This window comes from Schistocerca cancellata, chromosome 4 (genome assembly GCF_023864275.1).
Source record: "Schistocerca cancellata isolate TAMUIC-IGC-003103 chromosome 4, iqSchCanc2.1, whole genome shotgun sequence".
NCBI classification, from domain to species: Eukaryota; Metazoa; Arthropoda; class Insecta; order Orthoptera; family Acrididae; genus Schistocerca; species Schistocerca cancellata.
Genome location: NC_064629.1, coordinates 554725170 through 554740016, shown reverse-complemented (window position 1 = coordinate 554740016; position 14847 = coordinate 554725170). Strand labels below are relative to the sequence as shown.

The 14847-nt window shown below is 36.0% G+C and overlaps 1 protein-coding gene across 1 annotated transcript in view; it reads right to left on the bottom strand.

Moving 5' to 3' along the window:
- The window catches only part of LOC126185204 (hemicentin-1-like), a 747875-nt gene that overhangs the window by 54716 nt on the left and 678312 nt on the right, over positions 1-14847 (bottom strand). Inside the window, exons 53-54 of the mRNA XM_049928085.1 lie at positions 11125-11251; positions 8127-8323 (exon numbers count right to left, since the gene is read on the bottom strand). Coding sequence (XP_049784042.1) covers positions 8127-8323; positions 11125-11251 — 324 coding nt within the window. The remainder of the gene's footprint in view (positions 1-8126; positions 8324-11124; positions 11252-14847) is intronic.

Below are 14847 nucleotides of genomic sequence, written 5' to 3'. Positions count from 1 at the left end.
AAGCTACACAGTTCTCAGTGTGCTATGTTTTTTGTAGGATCGCAAGGACTGGGTGTACCATAAATGAGCATTCCCAATGACAACTTCACATTTATGTTATGAAGCCTATTTTTGTAGATGAGAGTCCTATCTGTCACTGGAGTAGCTTTCTGCATTAAAAGAATCTTTTACTTTTAAGAAGAATCTTTGAATGTGTAAAGCAACAGAAAAATGGTGCAGTTTGCTTATTTCACATTTTTAAGCTATTCTTGACTGAAAATAGTAGATTAGAACTTGTTTCATACATCATGAATACGACACTTGACAGGAACATGCTTCTATATGTTGCTCTAGACAAAACTTTTTTGTATCTAAGCTTTCTACACAGTGATAACTTTTGACATACATGGCAACTCCTCCTCCCACCTTATTCTCTCTACTCATATGTACAGCTAGTTTATAACCACTGATATTTACCTTTTCCATATCAGACACAATGTGATGCTCAGACAGGCATAGTATATCTATTACATTAGCAGATTCAATGTCATCTAAACAAACCAGGAGCTCATCTACTTTATTCTTCAATCCTGGAATATTTTGGTGAAAAATGGTAACATTATTTTTTACTTTAGTTTTGTGAGAATTTACTTTTTTCTTTAATCCACCAATATTTTGGTTAAATATGGTAACATTATTATTTACTTTCTTGTTGTGAGATTTTTGTGAGTTTAGGATCTCTTTAGCACCTGACTGCCTGAACTTCTCATTGGACACTGATATTAGTCTAAAAAAAGAGGTACATCCATGAGTACTAGTGTCCCCCTTTATGGATTTCGCTAACAACCCTGCCAGTTTACCCTCCCCTTTCCTATTGAGATGTAGGACATGTCTTGTGAAATCCCCCCATCAATAGCCTCGACAGGAACCAATCCAATGCCTGACAGAATGGCCACCCTACGCAACTGATCCAACTCCATATTTACCCTCCTGACAGAGCGGTTCAACTGGGGTTGATCATGCCGCACGAAAGCAGGCACAAGCCCAACATTATTGGTATGGGTCGTTGCCGAAGCTATTTTCACCAGGTCACACTCAATACTGTAGCCCTGATCCCTGTCAATACTGTTTCCCACTCCATCCACTATCATCACATGATCCTGCTTTGTGAATCCCTTGCACAAGGAACCTATATCCTCTACCACCTGGCTAAGACTTGCACTTGGCTTGAAAAAGTTTGTGACCTGGTACCTGTCACCTAAATTTTCCTGCAAAATCTGGCGCACACCTCTTCCATGGCTGCTACCTAGCAACAGAACTTTCCTCTTACTTTCTACTTTTTTGAAACAGTTGGTTTCCTAGTGAGAGTCTGTTGCATCTTAACTACATCTACTACTACTGGAGCCTCTTCCTTACTTAACTGTGGTAGCAAGGCAAATCTATTGGTTGTGCCAATTGGGAAACTGTCAGACACTGTCCTCTTTCTGTGGCCCCTGTTCCCAGCTACCACTTCCCACTGCTGTTCGCCCTCCTCCCCCCCTTAACCTCCTCAGTTCCTCCATTGCTCTGTCCAAATCAGCCTGAAGGGCTCTAATTTACTCCTCCTGTTCAGCTATAATCCTGTCTCTTGAGCAAACCCTGCAAAAGAATGAAAGAGTCTCATCTGCTTCCCCAATTCCCATGCTGCTACAATTTCCCCAATGAAACCACCTGTCACAACAGCTGCACAAAACCCCTGAACTAACTTTCCTACTGCAGCTCACACACATAGTATCCATGGTAGATTGGAACTTAGTTAAGAGATTTACTAAGTGATAACAATAATATATTAAATACAGATGCAAAAGGACACTAAATACGTTTTGGAAACTAATATGTAAGTAAACTATTACCAAATGCACTTAAATTTGTGTTATAACACTAAATATGCACAATCAAAAATGAGGCCTAAACAGCCGAATGTAACCAAAACGAACTTTTGCGATAAGTGGAAGAATATGTAAATAAAGGAAAAACCTTTAATGGAAAGCTTGAAGAGCACACTAATGAATGTATTTAATTAGTTAATCTATACCAAATGCACTTAAGATTGTGGTATAACGCTAAGTATGCATACTCGGAAAGTAAGGCAAAGCCACGAAATATAACTGAACTGGATCTGGATACAGAACTACACACAGAGTAAATCAATAAAAGGAAAATGCACAGAACTGATCATCACTATTAAAAGTGTAAACAAGACAGTAACTGGAATATTTGATAGTAGTCAACTAGTTCAAGCTAGATGTCACTAAAATTACTTTAATTGCCATTTCCCAGAGAAAACAAAGACTATCACCAACAAAAAAACAGAATGCTTGGGTCACAAAAGGTATTAAAAGTTCATCAGAAAAGATGAGACTGCTGCACAGACTTAGCAAACTGGACAGTGGCAAATCCAAAGAGTTCAAGGTATACTATAAAAATTACAAAAACACATACAGGAGAGTTATCAAATTGATTAAAAAAGCTCATAATGATAAAAAAATTAGGTGCTCTTCCAACAAATGTAAGACAATCTGGGGTATAGTAAATGAACAGACTGATAGAAAGTTATGGATAGAGGATAAAATCACACTAAATATAGAAGGACAAAAGACTGAGAATGCACATAAAATTGCCAATAAATTCAACAGCTATTTTTCAGAAATTTCCACAAATCTCCTAACCAACTCTTCAAATACTGTTCACTCTCCTCCCACAAATCTCCTGACTAACTCTCCAAACATTGCACACTCTTGTCTCAAAAATAATACTCCTCTGAACTCCTTTTTCCTGTCTCCTACAACACCGTATGAAACTGAAGATATTAAAAAAAGAGTCAAAAAGATTTATTCTGCAGGGCATGATCTGATACCCTGCTTCTTACTTCATAAGTGTTCAAATTACATTAGTGGACCCCTGTCAAATATCATAAATGCCTCATTTCTAGAGGGAAAATTTCCAAACCAGCAAAACTTGCTAAAATTATGCCTCTCTACTAGAAGGGAGAGAAAACAGACATGACAAACTATAGGCCAATTACTATACTATCTGCCTTCTCAAAAATATTTGAATACTGTATGTTAACTAGATTAGAAATATGTTTAAATTCTAACAACATAATCACATCTTCCCAATACGGATTTCAGAAAAATAGGTCCACCACACATGCTGTGTATGCATTTTTAGAAAAGTTGTCAAGTTTCGTTGACCATAAACAAACTGCTGTCGGTACATTTCTTGATCAGTCCAAGGCCTTTGACATGGTCGACCACAAGCTGCTGCTTATGAAACTCCATAAGTATGGGATCAGAGGTGTAGCCTACAATTGCTTCCATAGCTACCTCAGTCAAAGAAAGCAATATGTAGAAATAAGAAAATCAGAGACATTCAGGCACTGCAGGTCAGATATACTGTATACAACAAATGGCGTCCCTCAAGGATCTGTCCTTGGCCCTGTTCTTTTCATATAGTTGATAAATGATCTCCCAGAACACATACCAAATGCTAGCTCCTTTCTGTATGCGGACTACACAAATATCATGATAACCAGTAGATGTGACACAGTGCAAGATGCAGCTAATGAAACTACTTGTCATTTACAATCATGGTTTGAAGCAAATAGACTACTCATAAATACTCAAAAAACTGTAAGTATGAACTTCCATACTAGACAAAATCTAACCCCCTTCAATGCAGTTATAGTTATCAGCAAAGATGAAATTACGAACAGGCAGGACACGAAATTTCTTGGACTTATCATCAGTAACACACTAAATTGGAAACCACATATTCAGGCATTGTCACAAAAGCTTAGTAAAACCTGCCATCTATTATGATCATTAAGAGACACAGCCAGTGTAGATACCTTGAAGCTGGTGTACCATGCCCTGTTTGAGTCTGTCTTGAGCTATGGCCTAATCTTCTGGGGAAAGAGCTCAGATTCTCTCACAAGTTTCAAATTACAAAAATAAGTAGAAAGAATAATGAAATGTAAAAAAAGAAATAAACACTGTAAACCACTATTTCAACAGCTAAAAATCCAGCCACTGCCATGCCTCTATATATTGGAACTAGCTTGTTTTACAGTACAGCACTTGGACACCCTTGACAGAAATGGAGACCGCGACACACGACACCAGAAACAAAACACAGTTACAAATTATAGCCCACAACACAAAATTATATGCAAGTGGGGTTAAAGGTATGGGCATTAAAATATACAACCACCTCCCAACAGACATAAAAACAAGCAAAAACCCAAAAATAATGAGAATTGAATTAAAGGAATTGCTACTAAATCACTGTTTCTATTCCATACATGAATTTCTTGAAACAAAATTTTAATTACTTGCAATAAGCTGTTTATTCAGTTGTAGATGTTTCTACTTAGTAAGATAATTTACTTATTGTATCTTATATATATTCAAAGTGTATCTCATATATGTATTCTGCTATGTGAACTATGTACCACAATATTTTAATTACTTGTAATAAGCTGTATATTCACTTGTAGATATTTCTACTTAGTAAGATAATTTAATTATTGTTTTTTACTCATATTCTGTTTGTATCTCTTATATGTATTCTGCTATGTGCAGTACGCACCACCGTCATCTCTCATCACACACCACCTTTTTTCTATTTTGTCTATATATCCTATATGTATTCAACTATGTGAGTTATGTGCCACTACTGTCATCTCTCATCATATACCATCTTAACATAATTTTTCAAACTGACTTGTCCTATATCATGATGTGCTTTGCTGTACAAATTGTATGATCTACAGGACCAATAATAAATCAAATCAAATCAAATCAAAATACGAAATAATTCATATGTTAGCTGAGAATGGCATTTCTGCATTCAGGTTAGGTTAGGTTAGTGGTTTTTAACGTCCCATCGACAACGAGGTCATTAGGGATGGAGCGCAAGCTCGGGTTAGGGAAGGATGGGGAAGGAAATTGGCCGTGCCCTTTCAAAGGAACCATCCTGACATTTGCCTGGAGTGATTTAGGGAAATCACGGAAAACCTAAATCAGGATGGCTGGAGACGGGATTGAACCATCGTCCTCCCGAATGCGAGTCAAGTGTGCTAACCACTGCGCCACCTCGCTCGGTTTTCTGCATTCATTCATTATACATAATGAGCTCAGGACTTCAGGTGTGAAGAGTGAGTCACAGTACACCACGCAAATGAAATGAACCTACAGACTAAATTAACATCTATCATTAATTATTAGTACTTATATTATTCATTAAGGTATCTTCCAAGGTCAGTTTACACCTAAATTTCTGGAAATTAGCACTGTACATGATTACTAGAAAAGCCATTACTTTGAACACTGCTGCTGCTTCGCAGTTACAGTGTACTATTTTGATGTTGTTCATTTGAACCAGTATCCAAAATCTAATCATAATGAGAAAAAGAGGAAATGAAAGAAGGAGAAGGCGAAAATCATTGTGATAATAAGAAATGTTCCCCCCACACATCTGAATTCTGCTATTTGTATAGGGAAGGACTACTTCCAGCTCTCAATACGTCTGTGATTCATAGATGACAAAGAACAGCTCATTAGACTCATAATATCTCAGTCAAGTTTGGAATTTTGTTGTGAGTAGAATGTAGTCTCACAGAGAAGTTTACTATAAACTGTCACAAAGATGCTGTTCCACCCTATCTTCTGCACAGTAAAGTTCTCAGATGCTTTTATGATCAGACATTGACCACTGTCAAAGCAATTATTAAATATGGAATAAAGTTTTATTTCAGCACTTTGGTAATAACTCTTAAACACAGTAAATAATCACAACAGATCAGTGTAAGAGCAATATCTGACCTTCACTCCATTACAAAAAGCAGTGATGTTCAAAAAAAAAAAAAAAAAAAAAAAAGTCTGTAGTGCTCAAAGCTGCCTCTGAACTGCAGTTTTCTGACAAACTGTGAATCTCACTCATGACAGTGCAGTAACAGATCCACTTATTTTGCATTCAGCAAATGAGCCAGGACCACAAACATGCTTAACGCAACTGAATCCTACTGCAATTGGAGAATGATGCCTATGATACGCCATATGAAGTGAAAGTGGTAGCCGTTACACTCACATGATCCCTCTCTTACGACTTCATTGTCAATGGGGCATCAAACCCTAATTTTCCTTGATTTCAACCAAAGTAAAATGTTAGAAACACACCAGATTAGTGGTGATGAAACTCCAATGTCATGAAGCATCATGCTGGATAGGATTCCCATCATTATTGCAGGTTGAAGGAACATTTTTAATTCCCAAAGGTACTGTGGCCATAAATTTGACTTTTCAGATGTGTAGTTTGTCCAAACTACTTCTTAGAAAATGAAATACACCTGTCTCATATAGCTCTTTTGGATAAACTGCATGGAGCTGAAGATATCCACTGCATGGAGTGCCCAATGAGATATCCAGATGTAGAACATATGGAATATTTGAGAAATGCATTGAGCAGGTAAACTGTATCACATCAATATCCACATCACAATAGAGCCCTTTCAAGGGAATAAATCAGCAACCAATAGAGAACTTCAGCCACATCATAGAAAGTATGCCATGATGCTGACAAGAATTTTTGGTGGCTAGGGTTAACCATTTCTCTTGTTAACTGTGTTTTCCTTTGTGAAAGAGGTTTTCTAATTTTGTTTCATTTCTAAATATATATCCTCCATTTAAGAACTCTTCTAATTCCATATTTTGGACACTTTTGTATGCAAATTGTATTGTGATTAAGCTCCATCTTGCCCCATAAATATTTCAGCATCCTGATTGAGATGTATGTTCCACTTTCTGAATAAGCTTACTTTTGAATATAAGTTTATCAGTAGGTACTAAAAGATTGTGTGAGTGTAATTAAACTACTGAATGGCAATAGTTATTATGTGCTGTATGTCTATTGGGTTACTCTGAGTAATAATATGCTTTCTGTAATGTTAATGGAAATGTGAAAACCTGTAATTTTAATATAACTTCCGTGGAGTAAGGTGACATGATTACACATATCGCACAGTGGAACAAGTATATTCCAGAGGGTGAATCAATGGCAAATCAATTTCAAACACATGAAATAGCAACCACATGTAAGAGAAAGATCATGCAAATAGCACAGTGTGGAATGACATTTTTCTCAGTTATACTAAAGGCTTAATTATTTATGAAGTCTCAATGTGATAGTTAATAACAGGTTATCTTGACGATGAGAATCATGATGTAATTGGTTGTATCATTCAAGATACATAATTGTGATTTCGCTATTGATAAATCTTTTACTCTTTAATCTGGGATGCTATTTTTGATCAGTACAGAAGGGTAGAACCAAGTAATTGTAGAAATTTTAGACAAAAGAAAATTAAAGAGTACTAATTCCAGGAATAGTCTTTATCTTACTCTTCCAAGGTGGTGGATGCATTATGATAAATGTAGTGGTGGTGGAGATAATGATGCATGAAAAAAGTCACTCTATATTACTAAGTAGTGTTGTTCCATTATGTTGCACCAATTAGCATTTGTAAACTCATTCAGTAGTGATAATTGTTAGGTAATTTATGCATCCTCTGCCAGCAATATTCTGAATTGTTTTTTATATCACATGTAACTTTTTGTGCACAACATAACTGAGGAGAACTTCACAGATATAAATCAATTTAATTTTTATTTAATTAGTTCATTAGGTTCCATGAGACCATATGAACAAAAGCTAGTTGGTCATGGAACTGGTCAGTACGTAATTCACAGAATGTTCTCAAGAAAATGAAAAACAAAAAAATAGCACAATATTATTTTGAAAAAAGAACATAATAAAGATGTAAGTGAAAAATGTTACTTGTATTTTCACCTCTTTTGAGGGTGTCAAATTCATTTGCAAATTATACAGATTTTATGGACTTTAGTAGACTCCAAGTAGATTGTCTCAAGGAAGTTAATTTTATTATGAAAAATTATTTAGGTAGTATGCTACCATGAGAACTCAAACTTATCTGAAATTTCTCTCAGAGATTCTTTTGCTTTGCTGCTGTAGTTTGAAATTTTATGCTATTATACTTATAACATATTTGGATCTTTTGTTACTGTAATCTTAAATTAAAATTTGCTTACCTAATTCATTTTCAACAATTCGGTACCTCGTACGAGGTAACTGCTTGCCATTATCACCTTGAACAGAAAACTGCATCAAGTCTTGATATGGTTGTATGGAAGATGTCTCTGGTGTCAAAACCATGAAACTAACGGTCTGTGTTAATTTAGCTCCCTCATTACATGTGTGCCGTTCATCACAATAGATCAGGCAGTAGCTAAAATCAATATTGTTGTTGAAAATATATATCATCACATATATCTTAACAGTAGGAATATGCATACGAATACCACAAATTAATGAATAAGCAACTATATAGTTTATTCAGCTGAAAACAAAACATTGATTGATTTTCATTATCAAGATGCCACAATTATTTTTCAAGTTAATCAGTTAATATGAAAAGTGCAGTGCCAAATCATATCAAGGAACAAGTTAACTGATATATTAAAATTTTAAGGAGAATTACACAGCAGCACTGCAGTCCTGATAAAACTGTTGTAAAGTTTCAATCAGCTATATTGTTTCACTATTTGAACTTATTCCTCTGTAAGTGCTAAACTGTCTTGCCAAAAACCAGCTTATTATTGTCAGTATTACCATGCATCTATCTGGGCAAGACCCTAGGAATCTAAGCAGTGTACATTTCTGTGCAATCAGGTTTCCTGATTTTGTTAAGTGACTGAAATGTTTCATATCATTACAGACTCCTGAAATGGTAATCAGAATTTGCATCTTGATGATCTACTTTAGTTATTCCTCATTAGAGACAGCTGACATGTGTTGTGTCCTACTTTGATTGCATTGTTAGCCACTTCTTGTAGAAAACATGCCTTTTTGTTTTCAAAGATGTTTGCTACCATATTTTTAATGGGATAAACTAACATTACAATGTTCACCTTCGGCTTGCTAGTGCACATGTTCTACATCCTGGAGGATCTCATCACTATGAATCTATTGAAATGAAATGGACATCTAATCTAGCACAGAAGATATAAAACAAACAAATGATTACAATAAAAAATGGATGATTTACTCAAGAGAAAGGGCTTCATAAATCAAGCAAGTCAATAACACATAGATCCACCTCTGCCCCTTATATAAGTAGCTATTTGGCTTGGCATTGATTGATAAGAATTTTTGGATGTCCTACTGAGGGATATCATGCCAAATTCTGTCCATCTGGGATGATAGATCATCAGAATTCTGAGATGCTTGGAGGGCCCTGCCCATAATGCTTCAAACATTCTCAGTTGGGGAGAGATCTGGTAACCTTGACGGCCAAGGTAGGGTTTGGCAAGCATGAAGATAAGCAGTAGAAACTCTCACCATATGTAGGCGTGCATTACTTGCTGAAATATAAGCCCAGGATGGATTGCCAGAAAGGGCAACAAAACATGGCACAAAATAGTGTTGACATGCTGCTGTGCTGTAAGACAGCTGCAGGTGACAACCAAACTGGTCCTGATATGAAACGAAATGGCATCCCAGACCAACACTCCTGATTGTCAAGCTGTATGGTGGGCGACAGTCATGTTGGCTTCCCAACACCTTCTGGAGCATCTCCAGACATCTATTTGCTCATCATTGGGGCTCAATTCAAAGTGGGACTCATCACTGGAGACAAATCCACTCCAGTCAATGAGATTCCAGGCCAAATGTGCCTGACACCACTGCAAATGAGCTTGTTGGTGAGCAGAGGTCAATGGTAGTTAGTGTAATGGGCGTCGTGAGCTCAGCCCCCTTTTTGTGAGCTGCCTGTTAATGGTCCTTGAGGTCATTGAATAGACAATGATGAATCTGGGGCTCTGAGTGCCTCTCTGACGACTGCACAGTCTTCACATTCTGTCATCTCTCTAGGTTGGACAGTTCCTTCTTGATACTGTTTTAGGCTATGTTTCACCCATTTCTTATTTCAGCGTATATTTACATGAATAAATGCATATCTTTTCAGAAGTTTAAGAATGCTGTTCATAAAGCGTTTTGTAGTAAATCAACATTTGCAAGTTACTCTGAAGCTCAAAAAGTCTGTCTAGAGCCATACCTCAACTAATATAGGGTATCCCACAGTAATATGACAGATAACCATAACCTCTCTCCACGTCTTCCAAAAAGTCTCAGAACTGGTAAAAGTCTGCTGCTGAAATTTGTTATACAAATCAGAATCCAAGTGAGATTCAAATTTGTTCATTGACACTGGAGGACAACCTGCTGTGTCCTATATTTTAGATAAGAAATGAATCATTTTTCAGCTTTTCCTCTAATGCTGTGTTGTCTTGGTTACAGAAAATTACATCATTCCTGACGGTCAGATGTTTTTGTTGAAGCAAAGGACACACTTCAACTTTGTCCTGCAACTGCTTCACAAATAAATATGAAAATGAGTTTCAATACATTTTCTAAAATGTTCATGAACACTGCTAGCAATGCTATTAGAGTATAACTTTTTACATTATATCTTTCTTTCTTTTTGTAAAGTGATTTTATTTAAGAGTTTTATAATATGTCTGGAAACTGATCACACTTGAAAGAAATATTGCACAGCTGACCAAGCACAAAACTAGTGTATGGAGGACAGATCTTCATAAGTCTACTTCATACTTTATCATACTAATGTGAGTCTTCAGTCTTTAGTGATTCAGTAAGTGATTTTCTTTCCTCCTTGCTTGTTTTTTGTAGCTGTGTGTGTCATATATTTTGGAACACTTGCTTCTAAAAATTCATCATTCCTGATTGTATCAATAAAATTCTGATTTGATTTGCCCACTATTGACGGGAAATAGCTAGTAAATATAGAGCTCATTTCAACATATTACATAAATCAGCACTCATCATGGTGTGCAGAAAGCATATCTATAGCAGTAAAAGTTTTAAATCACCAATCAGCTTGTCATGAATTTATCTTTATTATCAAGATAAGCAGTTTCTAATAGAAACATTCAGCAAAGTTTTATATAAGTTGAATGCCTGTCTTATAGCAAGTAAGTGAGCAATGAAAACTAATATCAATTCTCTTACTTTGTATGTGGATCTCTCTCATATCCCTCAGGGCATGGTGTATCCAAACAGAGGTATGAGCCTTTCTTGTTCAGACATGTCTGTTCATTTGTGCAAACTTTTGGTACAGAATTGCATTCATTAATATCTGTAAATAAACATAATACCAAAATATGTACTAAGCTAAATCTGAATATAATTGCATATACTGAATGGAACGTAAAAAGTGAGATTAAGGCAGACCACCACTCATCATAGCAGGATGCTATGCAATGGACAGGCATATAAAAAAAAAAGCCAGCTATCAAATTTTGACTTTACTTGCTGTATCTACTGAGTGGTGTTCTGTCATGATTCTATATTTTATTAACTAGATTTGGAAATTACAGACACACAAATACACTCAATATAAGAAGAGTGTGCTTTTGTAAGTATATAAGCACAAAAACTTTGGAAGGCAATAAAATTACAGGTAGTTATGTCAACAATTACAGTTCAATGATCATCTCTTGTGTAGAATGGCAATAAAAACATCTGTTCTCTTACACTACATGCCAGATAGAGAAATTTGACAGGAAGGATTGAAATTAGTCAATTTGTCCTTAGGGCAAATGTTGCAAATAGTTCATGTTTTTGAATAAACAGGAAATTTTCAGTCAAGTTTGATACAAAAAGTAGGATAAACAGTAGAAATTATAGTAGCCAATTTACCAGATGTGGTAAATGTATTTGAACATAGTTACTCTCACCATGTTTGGTTCCTCAGTACACCATTAAATTATTCTAATCTCTGCTTACATTCCTTTCACTGAAATAGATGATCTTTGCATAGTGATTGCACTACTCTTCCCCACTGGCTGCGGTCCACAACTCAATTCCAAACATAAATTACAAGTACACCAACAGCTACTCCAAAATTTTGTAGGGCTCAGTTAGTTCCATTTACTCTCAAAGAAACACCGAAACAAGAAGTGGAGAAATAACAAGAAACAAAAATTATCAGATCCATTTCTGCTACTGACTGGGCCTCACTCATGGTAGATGCAAAGAAACCAAATGGATTCTTAAGAAATCATTTTTTCTAAAATCTATTTCACAGAAATCTGCTCACAACTTTCTGCAGATGATGTATTGTGGAGACTTGCTGAAATAGCTTTTGGGCTCTATTGGTATAACAGGTTACCCTGTGGCTTCTCAGGTGTTTCAGCAAATTCCAAAAATTTATGAAACAAACTAACAACATATACTTCTTCTTCTTTGTCTTCTTTGGCACTACAGCCCTTGATGGGCCTTGGCTTTCCCAACAGTCTTCCTCCATACAGTTGTTCTCTGCTTTTCTCTTCCATCCTTGGATCTCCATCTCTTTTAAGGTCAGCCAACACTCTGTCCAGCCATCTGGCTCTTGTTCGGCCCTCCCTTCTGGTGGAAAGACATCCTGTCATCTGTCATCCTTTTCATATATCCTAATCAGCATATTCTTTGAGATTTAATAAATTTTGTTACACATTTTCCTTGCGTATGCTCTTGTATTTACCTTATTCTCCAAACATCTGCCTCTCCCACAGACCCATAAACTTTTTGCAGGACTTTTCTTTAAAATGCCCTTAGGTTATTTATATCTACTTCTCTCATCATTCAGATTTCTGACCCAAGTGTGACAACTGGTCATACAAGGGAATAGTACACTCCTAACTTGGTTGTTCTTGTAATAAGAGAATTCTTAAATACATATAAGTTTGCATAATAGACTCTGTTTCCTGCTCGTATCCTTTCTCTAATACATTGTCTCATATTATTATTACTGATTAAAAGGACATCTTGGTAATGGAAACAGTTTAGCACATTTATTAGAGACCTTCAGGTCATGTGATGTTCTTCTGGCCTTACAATTGGACATTACCATGTATTTTGTGTTATTTTCATTTAAAGTAAAGCCACTTTTTGCTCCTTCTGTTTCCATTATTTCATGTATTTCTTCAGGAGGGTTTATATCTCTTGCCACAATTGCAATATTATCTGCATATGCGCATATCTGACTGTATTTTGTAATTATTGTTCTTCTCTTGTCTGTTTTGTATCACATTGTGTAAGTTAAGCAGGACTGCAGAGAGACCATCACCATGTTTCACTTCATCCTCGTCATTTTGTTGTTCACCCTTATTTTTGCCTTTGTGCCCTTCATTGTTAACTCAACTGAGATTCTAAACTTATCACAGATTCCCAATTCTTTTAGTGCTTAGTACAATGCTGGCCTATTAATGCTATCAAAAGCTTGCTTAAAATGAGCAAACAGGAAGTAGAGATCTATGTCATATTCATGAAATTTCTCCATTATCTTTTCCAGTGACAAACAACTGCTCAGGGGTGCCTTTCTTTGGTCAGAAGCTACATGGGTATTCTCAATGGATATGTTCAGCAAAATTTTTTATCCTTCCATTCAGCATCCCAGAAAACATCTTGTATGCTGTATTCAATAAAGTTATGCCTCTAATTTTCATGTGCTAAAATCTTTATGTTATTAATTAGTGCATGTATTTTATGTGTTAGAGCTTGACCACCAAATTTTATGCGTTCTAACACTATGCCATCTCCACCAGGTGCATAGATATTTTTTGATTTATATATCACTGACTCCACCTGTTGCATTGTTGGTCATTTTGGTTATTCCCTTCCCTCTTCTCTTTCCTCTACATTCTCTTCCACTTCTTGTGGATCTCTTGATACCTGGTCAGAGTTGGTATTTGGCACATGTTCAAAATATTCTACCCATCCCTTCAATATTTTTTGATAGTCTACTTATCTTACCACATTTAGTTTTACATGGATTTTGTGTGGGTTAAAAATTTTTCCTCGTCGTTACTCCTGTGTGGTAGAATTTTCTTGTTTTGTTCTGTTCCTCTAGTACTTCTATCTCTTGAAAATTTGGTTCCAGACATTCTGTTTTCTTTGTCTTACATATCCTATGGGCATTAGACCTTAATATTCTTTATATATTTCCACATTTTAAAATTTTATTTTTCTAGGGGTCCACAGCCTCAATGTATTTTGAGAATGAAAAGACGGCCAAAGTAGGCTGTAATCTGTTTATTATCCATGAAACTGGCCAATTTAAACTGTGGGTCATTTTCAAGCACATATTTTAGGCTTCACGAATGTAAATTAAATATGAAGCTTAAAATATGTGCTTTAAAATGACCCACAGTAGAAATTGATCAATTCCGTGGCCAGTAAACATTTTATAGCCTACACATGCATGTTTTCACTGTCAAAATCTCCACATTTCTTCTTGTCTTTCTCTCTGTAACATTCTCTAACAACATTTATTGTGGTGAACAAATTATCTCAGTAATGTTATTGTAACAGGAATGAACCAACAACATAATCTGAACAGCCACAGGACTTGGTGAAGTATGCTCTGTTCAGAAACACTATTTCTCTCTCTGTCCTTAACATCTGTGTACTGTAGTTGGCAAAGTGTTTAACAATGTACCACCTCTGACAACACCCCCTTCATCGTTGTCCCCATTTGTCCTTTATATATATAGGTGGCTCCCTCTCATGCTGGTATCTATGTATCCCATCTTCCTTTAAACGTACTCAAATCAAGCTCTCTCTACTCCCCAAGGAAGGCATATTCCAGAATTAGGAAGTGTATCACTTTTACTTTTATATTTGTCCATCAGCAGTACTACCCATTTCACACCCTGAAAGTAAACACTGGCAAAATTCTGTCCATGAAACTGT